The 12,806-nt window shown below is 41.1% G+C and overlaps 1 protein-coding gene across 1 annotated transcript; it reads right to left on the bottom strand.

Annotated features, from left to right (window-relative positions):
* Positions 1 to 6,366: 6,366 nt before the first annotated feature.
* On the bottom strand, positions 6,367 to 11,423 carry LOC140998655 (protein unc-119 homolog B-like). Its single transcript, XM_073469004.1, has 5 exons — positions 11,192 to 11,423; positions 9,982 to 10,095; positions 9,640 to 9,739; positions 9,292 to 9,464; positions 6,367 to 6,479 (listed from the first exon to the last, which is right to left on the bottom strand). The coding sequence occupies exons 1-5, from the start codon at positions 11,421 to 11,423 to the stop codon at positions 6,367 to 6,369; spliced, it is 732 nt and encodes a 243-aa protein (XP_073325105.1).
* Positions 11,424 to 12,806: the final 1,383 nt, after the last annotated feature.

The following is a 12,806-nucleotide window of genomic DNA, read 5'->3' as shown; positions in this document are numbered from 1 at the left end:
CCTATTTACCCTGATGACACAGGACTATTTCTGTCTGTCTGCTGTGTGAGTGTAAGCAGCAGCAGTGGAGATCTACGCTGTAATACCACACAGACTGTTGGGCTAACAAACTCAGGGAAACACACCCACACACACACACACACACACACACACACACACACAGAGGCGGCACAAAGGCTTCTGGTTACAAATCAGCAGAGACCTAACACTTAAAGACAGATTGTCAATACTGCCCTTGCCAGCATGGAAATTGGTATGGGAATCACAGTTTGTTAAAGGACTGTCTATCCATCACTGCTGTACTGAGCACATTATTAACTCCCAGATAAGTAATTATCTGTTATCTATTGTCACATATACAAAGCTTTGCAATGAATGACACTGAATTACAGCATCCATTCAGACCAAAAATGAGATGTTCATTCAAAATTGTCACATGGGTTTTTCTTGGGTGACACTATGAGTTTTTTAAAAGGCAGTAGCGATGTTAAAGGGGCACTGTGTAGTTTTCAAACTCAGAATTTTAATATTTACAATATTAATGAAGTAATAATACAAACTCGCAAATATTTATCTTTTCCATAACTGAATAAACAAGCTGTTCTCAGAGGAAAATAAAGTCCCCAGAAGAGTGTTTAAAGCTAGAAAGGTGGCAGGGTCCGCCACATATAAACAAAGTTAAACAGTATGAAATGGTGTTGTCCTTTAAGGTCAGTTTGTTTATTCAGTTCATTCAGTCATGAAAACAAATGACTAGGCATAAAATTTCCTCCCCAAAACTACATGGTGCACCTTTATTTTCTTTTTTCATGGACCATCCTCTACATCTGTCTTGACCTCCTTTCAAGGGGTGAGATGATGTCACTTAGCCATTGCTGGAAATGACATCATGACACATACAGATGGAGTCACGACCGTCTTGGAGAGCAACGTCGTGCCGACCTAAAGGAGAGGGGCTGTGCCGTGACTCATCATCTCTTTGTCGGAAGTTGAGCTGCGGGTAATGCAGTGTTAACACATGACGGATTTCACACCAGGGCCCTCGGAGCGGGACGGAGAGAAAGAAATTAAAAAGGAAAGAGAGAGTGAGACAAGTGAGAAAGAAAAAAAGAGAGAGGAAGTGTAAGAGAGAGGGTGGATGGGTGGTGTTTTTTTTTTTTTTGTTTTTTTAAGGGAGGGTGGTCCAAAGAGAGAGAGTTTTGTTGGTAGCAAGAAATCCATACCACCTCTCCTCAAAGAGTCTTAGACACACACACTACACACACATACAAACTCTATCACACACACACACATGAACAAGTAGAGTTGCACTGCGTCCCTGTATCTCTTTTAATCCTTTTTCCACTCCCCCCTCCATTTCTTTTCACAGGACCTATCAACGCCATTCCTAGCTGCTATTTATAGGACATCACTGTCCCCCCTGTCCCCCTGCCTGAGTGCAGATCTCTATGTGTGTGTGAGTGTATGTGTGTGTGTTTCAGGGGAACCTCAATAAACCAGTGCTTCTCACTCCTAATCTCAATGTGGTGTGATTCACTGAACAGGATATATGGGAAAGCCAGTTACAAAGATAGGTGTGTGTGTGTGTGTGTGTGTGTGTGTGTGTGTGTGTGTGTGTGTGTGTGTGTGTGTGTGTGTGTGTGTGATGGTGCAGGGGGAGGGGGTGACGGAGGCTGATTTATCCCACCTGTCCAGTTGTTTCCGGTGCGTGCGTGTCGATGCACGACTGACTGCTGAAATGTATTCCACGAAGGCCTGGGAACACACAAATCATCCCTGGAAAGTTGGAAAGTGTGTGTATTTATTACTGTGGATGTGTGATGGTGTGCGCATGCATACGCCAACTGTAAACAGCCAAAGTGGATATATTGAGGTTTGTATGACAGCCACACGTGGTTCGGTACAGTACAGCAGCTTTACTTGCGTGCTGCAGTGTGCAGGCCCAGCAGCCTGATGGAAGGCTGTGGTCATTGATTGATGAGCTCACAGTTAAATTGTGCCCTGCTTTGTGCTCTAATCAGCAACTGACACATTGGATCTTCACACCATTCGTCTTTATGTCTTTTTAAAGGGATATTTGACTTTTTGTGGAAAAGCATGGTCTGACAAAACTTACATATGCTTTTTTGTCAATGTCTGGAGGCAGTTTGAAGCTTTTGATGATTAAATAGGTAAAATACCCATTTGAATTTCTGCAAAAGCAGTAAGCTACCAAAAGTTTGTGTTTATAAAGGTGCTAATGTCACCACAGCTATACTAAACAATAATTTTATATACACTATGGATCCAAACTACTTTATGTGATGTGCCAAACACAAAGGTCATTTCCTCTCAACTCTACGGAACGTTGAAGTCATTCATTTAATTTGCAGTAGGCAGCCGTTATAAAGATATAATATGTAACATTTCTGCATTAAAACGTATAAAGCCAACTTGACCTTTGTTAGATATTTTGTCTAGCTGTGTACTTGCAATGTGCCAAATCTTTCCAACAATGTTCAAATCCAGAGAAATTCCAGTTTTACTTAAGGTAACAGTACGTTTCATTTGGTCACCTGTTGCTATAACTTCTGGGGAAACATCAGATGGCACATCAGAGAGAGAGGGAGGAAGTCGGCAAACATGACTTTACATCAGGGTTGTGGTGTCCATCCACTCAATCTTCCTGCTCGATGCACTAACCTTACAACTCCATGTTCCCCTTACCAGTTACGCGAACCTAAGACCCTCGGTTACATCTGTGGTGTCCGTGTGTGTTTCTTTTCTGCTTCTTTTGGCTGCTGTTATTGTGTTTCTTTCAATCGTCCCATTGGTATTTGCACTTTCTTAGCTGAGCTTCCTCGGTGTAGCTAGCTGGCAGACTTTGTGTCTATTTTCTGAGGCTAAACACAGCTAAATTATGGACACATTTTGCAGAGATGCAGACACTTTTAGACCCAGCACTGGGATGTAAATGACACTTGCCGAGAGGGATGTAAGAGTTGATCTGACTCCCTTCGATAGTGAGGGGAGACAGTTTTGGACGTTGCCATCAGAGTGACAGTGGGAAACAGTGGTGACTTAAGGTGCTGTGCTAATGAGCAACTCCTGCCTCATGGCAACTCCTTGGGACACGCTACCTCATAATTCAGAGGTCATCGTCAACAACGTCATTGTCTATCACAATGTTTCACTGTGGACCTCTTCATATGCAGACTTGGTAGACATTGCCCAGCCCTACTTAACGTGGTTTTAACAATAAATACAACAACTGCTGTGATCCCATGGTACTTCACAATGCCATTAAACTACATATTTTGTTTTCAATGTTTTGATTAAGATACCCCTAGCGGTAGAAATTCCATACTGTGCATTTAAATGAAAAAGCTCTTATAAACCCTACGTACGCTTCCTGCCCAGCACAGAATGGAGGACAGATACGTTTAGCGACTAGCTGATGAACATAGTTTAGCAGTTAGCAGCTAGCATTTAGCAGTAGGAGAAGATTCTCAGTCATGCAGGTCAGGGTTAACCAAGGAGGGTTGAATCAAGGTGGGTTGTAGATACCTCACAAACATTCTGCCTCTCAACCATGGGCCTTCTTCAGCTCTGACTGTCCCAGGTATTTAACCTGTGTGAGGTGACCTTGATAACGAACCCACAGAGGTTACAACCAAGTCAAGTTGCCCTAGATTCAACCGTCCTTCGATGTCAATGTTGTGTTTACAACAGATATTCTACTGCTCTAGACTGTCTAAAAAAATAGTATTACTGCTTTAAAGAAACACATGCAATCACATCAAACCTTTGAACACTTCCTGTTCACATGACATCACCATAGCTGCATTATTGGATACCCCATCAGGCCATTAGCAGTTTTAGAAAGTAGCCAATCATGCAATGTTTTTGGGAGATCACAATCATCATTAAAGTAATTAAATTTACACAGTAACAGAGATAATCCAGCTTTCTTGAGTGTATAATGGTTAAGAGGAAGTGACAACTGATACTACTCAACTGCATACAACTAAAAGTGTCAGTGAGAGCACCAAAATATATAAGGAGACAGAACTGAAGCAGAAGAAAAATATAAAAGGATCTTGTTTGAGAAAAGATGAAGAAAAGCTTCACACAAAGAAATGTAAAAGGCACCGAAATAGGAGGTAAACAGGAATAGCAAGCAGAGGGTCTGTGTGTTCTTATATAATTCAGTGTATGTTTCTGTGTCTGTGTGTATGTGTGTGCAGCTGTGCAGTGACAGAGCGCAGGGAGGAGAGAGCAGAGGGGGTCCATTGTGGGTCTTTGTGTGGCTCAGATTGTCCTCTTCTCTGGGAAAGTGGAAACTCAACACTCCTCTCCAGAGGTCTGGTTACCAGGTGAGAGAGGAGGAAAGAAAAGGGGAAAAACAGAGCGAGGGAGGGAGCGCTGCATAGGTGTGGAGAGAGGAAGAGAAAAAGGCGAGGCGAGGGAGACCGTGAGATTTTGGGGCATGAGAGCTGGAAACTGAGAGAGGCTGAGAGAGCTCAAGAGATGAACATGGAGATAGGAACAGCCTGAGAAAGAATAAACAGAGAGAGGCTCAGATTGTGGTTTAAATCCCACAAGACTCCAAAAATGGATGATCAAAGTGTAACGATCCTTAACAAATTTCAAAATGTATTGCTTGCTCAGCTCGGTCATCACATGTGGCCTGTAGATAAAGTAATGATGTGGAATTAAAACGATACTATCAGTGTTATGTCACATCTGCAGTGAAACCACAGCCATAAACCAATATTAAAAGATCAGATCATGACCCCATCTGCAGTTTTAAGCAAAAACCATTTAAGAATGTCATCATATCTCAGCATAATAATAAAAACCACTGCTGTGATCTTTTCCACACTCAAGCAGTGGCACTCATTTATAACCTAGTTATAATATAACTCCTCCTAGTGGCCACGTTCGGGACTTTTCTTCTTGTCCTTCAACCAAAATCAGCCTTCTCATCTTCAGAAAAGAAACAAACATCACACGTTTTGTATCTGAAAATTGTACATTTATTTTATTTGATCACTTTTTACAAACTATATATATATTCATTTTTACAAACACCACCTTTAAACCCTGAACACCAAAGTTTACAAAGTACAAAGAAGAAGTACACTATCTAGCTATAAGAAAAGACCACTCAATTCCGGACATTTTCCAACTTGATTTTGATGTTTTAAGACGATGTGCATGATAAACAAAAATCAAACTTAGATGGGGAAGTAGAACATTTGATGTGGATTTTCAAAAGAAGATAGTCTAGCCTTTTTAGTGGACCAGGTACACTTCTTTTTCTTTTTTTTTTCACACTGAATACCACATAATTTCTTACAAGTCTTTTCTCTTTTTTTGTATCATCACATGCATCATGATATTGGATCATTTCTGCCGCTCTCCAAGTATTTTCCACTCAAGTTTGTTCATTAAATGAGGTTCTTTTGATTGGTTGCAGCCCAAGGTTACAGTAACATTGTAATTAATCGTCACCTGATTTATTTCCATATCGCCTTCAACGAGAGTAAACTGTTAATCAGACCAAAGAAAATAGTCATAATCTCAATCTTATACAGTACTATTGTGGATGCCTCTGTCTGTCTGTGTGTGTGTGTGTGTGTGTGTGTGTGTGTGTGTGTCTGTGTGTGTATGTGTGTGTATGAGAGTGAGAGAGGAGAGGGAGATGGGAGATGGGGAGGGGGATCTCAGGAGTGACCATGTGTGTTTGACAGGAGTGTTTTTGTGGATGGTTTCTCTCATTCTCCCCCGATATTGTCTGGAGTGGATTGTGGAGGCGGTAGCTCTGAGAACAGCTGCTTCTGACAAACACTGCGTAAACACTATGTGTGTCACCCGGGGATTGAGTGTGTGTGCGTGTGTGTGTGTGTGTCTGTGTGTGTGTGTGTGTGAGTGCTCTGAAAGGGTGGTAGGAAACTTTTAAAATTGCTAAGAGGAGACTAACCATCAATCTAAGAACCGTTTGGTCTGTTTGAGACACGTGTCACATGGTCACTAGAGTGATGAGCTCTCTCTTGGTTTAAAACAGAGCTGATCATAATTAAGAACAGATAAATGAACCCGATTTGAGCCTTTTTCTAACAGAGGCTTCCTGTTGACGACTGATATTGATCTCCTGCAATATCAAACACACCCCTGGAAAACAAATCCTGACGAATTCACCTTTACAAACCTAAGAGGCGACTGTCTGTAGCTGCTGCTTGTGCATGTACGAGTGAATGAACTGTACTGTATGTTTGTTCAGCCATGTGCATGCATGTGTGTATATCTATAAATGTGAGTACGTGTGTGCATGCACATGTTCGTGTGTGTGTGTGTGTGTTTGCATGCTAGAGCAGGCAGATATCACTGTCCTCCGTTGTAAGCATAGTCTGCCTTGTTGTGCATGACCAGTCTGTTCTCGACGAAATAGAAGCTGTCTGACCGGGTCTCATAAGGACACTCCACCATCTGACGGACTGAAACACAGACAACACAGACGCACGTCAACACATTTTTTGTTTCCTTTTTTTTTTATATCCAAGCAACTAATAATGATTGTATAAAAGCTTAAAATAGCTAAAATGACTGGGTTGCTATTATTGATTACGCTCTTGAAATGTCAAAATGCTGAGGTGGCTCTGTCACATTGCAAACAAGTGGCACTAATGTCCCTCCAATTATAATAATAATGTCACAACACAATCTGTGGTGCTGGATGGGTAGTTAGTGAGGAAAAGAATGCATTAGCAAATCTTAATTAGGGATCATACATCTCGTCACATAACGCAAGTTTATTTTATATGAACTAGGACTGAGGTTATTTATGTCTCTTAATATGTTTCTGACGTGCACGGTATGTGGATTAAGAAGAGTTATTGCTCATTGTAATTGTTCCTCCTCTCTACACTGTGCAGGCTGTGGAGCAGCTAGACTGTAAAACATACAAGACCAAATCCAAAGTCCTCGTTCTGTTCCAATATGAGGCTTCAGCAGTCTAAGTTAGCCAAATGAATTGGGTCTCCACCAAAGTTTTCTGTTTCTGTTTCTCCCGGGCAAAGTGTCCTTACTGAAGTGCAGCAGAGGGATACTTCTTGGTGGTTGGCACACTGGCAAAAAAAAGAAGATACCCACTTGATTTGGCGAGCTCAGACTGCTCAATGTCGCTTCAGATGACCTTAAGAATTCGTTTTTACACAGAACTTTGGATTTTGTTCCCCATGTTTTTATCATGTCATCGCACTAGGAAGGGATCTCTAACGGCCAGTATGGAGCAGAGAAACGATTGCAGCGACCCGTAACTCTTTCAAATGACATATCGCATGTATTGTATTAACATAGACTTAAAAAAAAAATGAACCTATCCTTTCAGAAGTTAAAGTAGTTTCAAGAAAAACACCTTTTCTCATTAAAGGCATGGGGCATAATAAAGATTATCCTGGCCAAAATAATTGCGGATTACGATATTATCCTGATAATCATCGGAAGATGCTTAAAGCTTTTAAAAGGGCATTAAAACATACTGGAATCATTTTATCCTACATTTTGTAACAAATATTTTTATTGCATCACAGAGAGGACATACATCTGTTCTTTGAGTGAACATCCTTTTTAGTGCAAAACAATCAAAGAAACTTAAATAAGGTCATCATAAAATATTACATCCCCCTGCATAAATGGTGGGAACCTCATCTCCCTTTCTTTATTTCCACACATCAGATTTAACATTTCTTTGTAGGCGATACGATGGGCAAGCCTGGCCGTCAGCCGTGGTGACAGGCTTAGGGCTTTGGAATGTCTGGAATGATGCGATTGTACATTATCGAGCTTGACAACTTTTTCAAGCCACTTGTGATGACAGTCATGATGATCCTGACAAAGAAAATTCAGCATGACAAACTATTTTTATCCGATCCAGGAAATAATCTTATATCCTCGCCACAGTGTTCCATTGTTATTATTTTGAGGCAGTGGTGGCAGATGGTACTTTTTAGTATTTGTTCCACATTGGTCTTAGTTTTGTTCTAGTGCTGTAAGTGATTTCAGCACTAATATTGCTTATATTTGGATTATTAGATCATGATTAAAGGGCTATTTCCATGCACTTAGCCTTGCTTCTTTTGTGTTGGCTTTTGTTTCGTTGTCTAGATTATAATGTTAGATTTCCCATTTTATCCAGCTGTGGTGGTAACGTTCTGACTGGGGTGGTCCACCACTCCCGAATGAATGTAGAGGAAACACTGCTCCCATCCCGAATTCTTGATGTGTAAAGGTATACACCAAGATGCTCAACATCTAATCAGATCATCTACTCTACAACTATCACTTCTTGTTCAAGAGTGACACATGACAAGGAAGGAGTCATACATCTTCTAACAAAGGAAGTATTATTAGTTGGAATCTCTGATCTGTTCTGTTGGTATTTACATGGTACACAGATTACATTAAAGGTGCAATATGTAAGAATCTTATCCGATAATTAACTAAAATCATGCTAACCAGCTAGCCCTGGCCTACGTTAGTGGTGTAAACTGCATCACTTCGCCAGTGCCCTGATCTCCTAGTCTGGACTGCTAGATGCATGGGTAACTATGCTAACTAGCTAACGACAGCCATAGTTAGCAGCAGTTAGCGGTTACTCTAGTGATTTGCTGGCCCCTATCTGTTTTTAGGTGAGGTGGCCAGTTCTTACATACTGCACCTTTAAACAAAATCCAGTCTTCTTCTGCTCGATGTTCAACATTCAGGAAAAGCTGACACAATCTCTTCTGAGCTAAGATCCATCATATAACACAGAAAATACTTTGATATTATCATAATATGGAATATATTGTGTTTCCCATCTAATTCAGAGTCCAGTTAAAGATTTTTGTGACCACGTTTACAGCCTTGCATGCTCAGGCACCTGCCTACATTAAAGATCTGCTGTAGCCATATAACAGCAGCAGGACTCTGAGGTGCTGATCAGGGTTTGTTGATTGTTCCTCGCTCCAGGCTCCAGACTAAAGGAGACTGTGCGTTTGAGGTTGTCGCTCCTACGCTTTGGAACGCTGTTGACACTTTTTAAAAGCAACTCAAGACCTTGACTAATTTGATATTGTTTATTTTTCCTTGTTTTAAGATGGTTGGTTGCTTTTAATGTCTGCTGCTCTCTCTCATATTTGCTTTCAGCTTCTTTTTTTCTTCTGTGAAGCACTTTGTGACGCCTGCTTTTGAAAGGTGCTGTATAAATAGACTTATTATTATTCAAGGAATTTTGAGGTTTTCCTCATAATGGAGAAGATGACTCACCCAGGCTCTCAGACAGCTGAGGGAACTCGTAGATGTGCTCACAGGTGTTTCGGCTGTTTGGGATACAGAAGCCAAAGTCAAAGTCGAAGCTCTTCAGCAAGGTGTCGCGGAAGTAGTGCCTCTCAATCATGCGAAAGTTGTTCAGAGGCCGGTTTCCAACTGTGAATTCCACCCTGATTGGAGGATAATGATGCCACAGTTAGATCGGTTCTTGCGTAATTATACTGTCACACAGCTCTGGATCAAATTAGTGTCTAGCTGGAGGAAACTATGCTGCAATTGTTTTCACTGTTTGCATACGGAACAGGTGAGTGTGTCTTAGGTGTGTGTGTGTTGTGAGTCACTCACGTAGCTCCCACGGTCCTCAGTCTCAGGAAGGCCGGAGTGAACTGGTACCGTACGAATCGACCGGCGCTGGCGTCCGCCTCTCTGTTCTCTTCGTCATCCTCTGAAGCGCAAAACATGGGACCGAGACATTTGAAATAATTCACACCAAGGTACATTTTAATCAAAATAACCAGCGATGGAACCTGACAACGTGCTTAGAGGCAAGCATTTTGAGCTAATAACAAGAAGTCAGCAGGGTCAGTACAGTCATATTTAAGTGCTTACAAGCGCGAAACTTTACAGTCAGCTGCTCCATTTGCATCACAGTACAAACAGTACAAGGAGTGGGCTGATGCAAATTACCTGTATGTGGGGGTTTTGCAATCTCAAACAGGACAGTGCTGGTTTCCAGGTCTCTGATCTTAAAGCGTACAAAGTCGATGTTATAAATGTTGTCCTCAGGTTTACAGAGGTACCCTGCAACAAAGAGAGACAGGCGCTATAAACATTGAAATCAATCAGTATTTCCCAAAGCCCAAGATGACGGCCTCAAGAGTCCTGATTTGTCCACAACCAAAACATATTCTATAAGATAGAGGAGAAAAAAAACACATTTAAGAGGCTAAAAACAGATAATTTTACCTGTTTTTCTTTTAAAATTTCCAAAATAGTTGCCGATTAATTCAATGGTTGACAACTAACTGATTAATCGATTCATTGTTGAAGCTGTAATGTACAAACAGGCTGCTTTGAAGGTGCCTTGCCAAAACACTGTGCTTTATTTAACACACACATATTTTGCTTGTTCACAGACATGCATATACACACATACTGTACATATGCTCTGTTTCTAACCATAAAATAAGATAAGGCTCTTATGATCGCTGTGTTACTGTGTCGTTACGGAGTTGAACAGGACAACAGGCACATATAAAACAAGAATATGACGCTTTAGCGACAAACAAACGCTGATTATGACTTCACAAATTCAAATCTAGTCTCTCAGGTGAAATTTCCTTTCAGATGTCATATGCTGCCTCACCAGCTGTTAATGTAGGCTACAGCTCTGCTGAGAATCTGCCATGTTGTCAGTATTTTTCTACTCCACTGAGACCGTACAGAGGGTCTTCTCTGCCTGTGATTTCACAGTAGTGCCAGCAGTGATGTCATTTGTATCTCACATCTTTGAGAGTTTGATGTCATAGAGACACCACAGAGATCCTCCTATTATTAAAACCCCAGTGTTTATTTAGCTGCTTAAAAATAGAAACTGTATTTCCGTGAGTGAAAGGTCGCCTGATGACGTCTGACAACTGTTTGTGTTGTCACATGTTTATCATTTTAAGACCATTATCACAAATGTGATATCATATCTGTATTTTCAAATGACAGTCACGTGATCCTGCTCAAACTGGACGTCATCCGCTCTACTTTTATGTAATGTGTACATCTAATGTATTCTGTCCAAGACATCATGCTCACACAGCGTACTTAATGCAGCACAGGTAGCACACAAAGCATCCCACGTCCACGTAAACAAGAGACGTTATTGGTAACGGAGACAGCCTCAAACCTCTCGTGGCCACCCGCAGTCCGAGCACATCCTCCGGCGTGATGTGGCCGCTCTGTGTCCGCAGGTCTTCCTCCGTGACGGGCCTGCTGTCCACCTGGCTCCTCCGGGACTTGAGCCTCTTCAGAACCCCTCCGCCAGGCTTGCGGTCCCGCGGAGGAGCCGCAGTGCTGTGCCCGCCGCCGGAGACATTTTCAGCAACAGGCGCGTCGCTGCGGGCTTTGGCTCCGCTCATCGTCTCTCACGCTCTCCGGCTTCCCTCTGTTCCGGCGGCTCTCCTCTGTCTCCTCCTCTGATAAATGCTAGAGGAATAAGATGGCGTCGTGGATGTCGAGTGTCGGCAGAAGTGTCGGTGAGCGGTCAAGCTCTTGTTTTTGTAAGCACATGCTGTACAGTTGCTATGACAACCCGTCCTGTGAGGAGGGTGTCAAGTGGTTCCTCGAGACGTCCACCAGGGGGCGATGGACAACCTGGAAATACTCGCATGTATCCAAATGTATTCAAACCACTGTAGTACTAATACTGCTACTACAGCTGTTAATGATAATAAAACATGTTGGTCTTTGTCGGTCTTATATTAAATATGCAGTTGTCAGTGGTGAGGAAGTAGCCAGATTATTTAGCCTTATTAATTATAATTTTTTTGTAGCAATACCACAATATCATTCATTCATTCATCTTTATTTGTAGAGGCACCATGTACAATATTAAACATAAATGTTGCCAAGACAAGCACAAATATATACACACACACACACACACAAACACACACACACACACACACACACAATATGTTATTCAAGGTAAACGCAGTAAAAATACTGTACAGAAGTATAATTTAAAAAAACAGTAAATATTTATGAGGTGTAAATAAGCGTAATATAGCCTAAAATAACATATTGTTGAATTGTTGCCATTGAAGTATTAGCATGTTAGCATTGTTTTAATATAATTATAAAACCTTTATCTGTACAGCATCTTTCACACAAGAAATGCATCTCAAAGTGCTGTACAACATAAAGAAATTACATGTAATAAGTTCTTCACATAGTAAGGAGAATGAATATTAAATCAGGGATAAAATGCCATGAATTATTGGTAATTAGACCCAACCCAGTTGTTAATTATAGTAGTATCTGCATATTGCAGCTGGTTGAGCTGGAAGCCACTGGTGTGGGAAGTATTTAGATGCTTAAGCGGAAGTATTAATAACATACTGTAAAAATACTCTGTTACTCTCTGTAAGCCCTGCATTGAAAATGCTATTTAAGTCAAAGTCTGCGAGTATAATCAGGTGAATGTACTTGAAGGGTTACATTAAAAGCAAATGGTGTACTATTACATATTATATCATTAGGTAATTGTGACTTATTAGTAATTGGTTGAGTTGGCTCTAATATGTAACTATTTAGTACAGGACTGCACCTGAAGATTATTTTCTTCATGGATTAAACTGCTGATTATTTTCTCCAGTAATTGACTGATTGTTTGGTCTGTAACAGTTCTAACAATAGCGAAAAACTAAATAAACAAACTCTTCGTTTTCATGACTGAACAAACTGAATAGACAAACTGACCTTAAAGGACAACACAATGTCATACTGTTTTTCTTTGTTTA

Source organism: Pagrus major, chromosome 6 (assembly GCF_040436345.1).
Source record: "Pagrus major chromosome 6, Pma_NU_1.0".
Lineage (NCBI taxonomy): Eukaryota > Metazoa > Chordata > Actinopteri > Spariformes > Sparidae > Pagrus > Pagrus major.
Note: the sequence above shows the minus strand (reverse complement) of the source record. Positions and strands in the feature narration are given on the sequence as shown.

What these genes read in the sequence shown, in the direction of transcription:
- LOC140998655 (XM_073469004.1), bottom strand. Translation starts at nt 11,423, where the DNA reads ATGAGCGGAGCCAAAGCCCGCAGCGACGCGCCTGTTGCTGAAAATGTC. An exon ending in TGCAAAACCCCCACATACAG is followed by an intron (nt 9,740 to 9,981) that starts GTAATTTGCATC and finishes TTTGCGCTTCAG; the next exon opens with AGGATGACGAAGAGAACAGA. An exon ending in TCAGCTGTCTGAGAGCCTGG is followed by an intron (nt 6,480 to 9,291) that starts GTGAGTCATCTT and finishes TCTGTGTTTCAG; the next exon opens with TCCGTCAGATGGTGGAGTGT.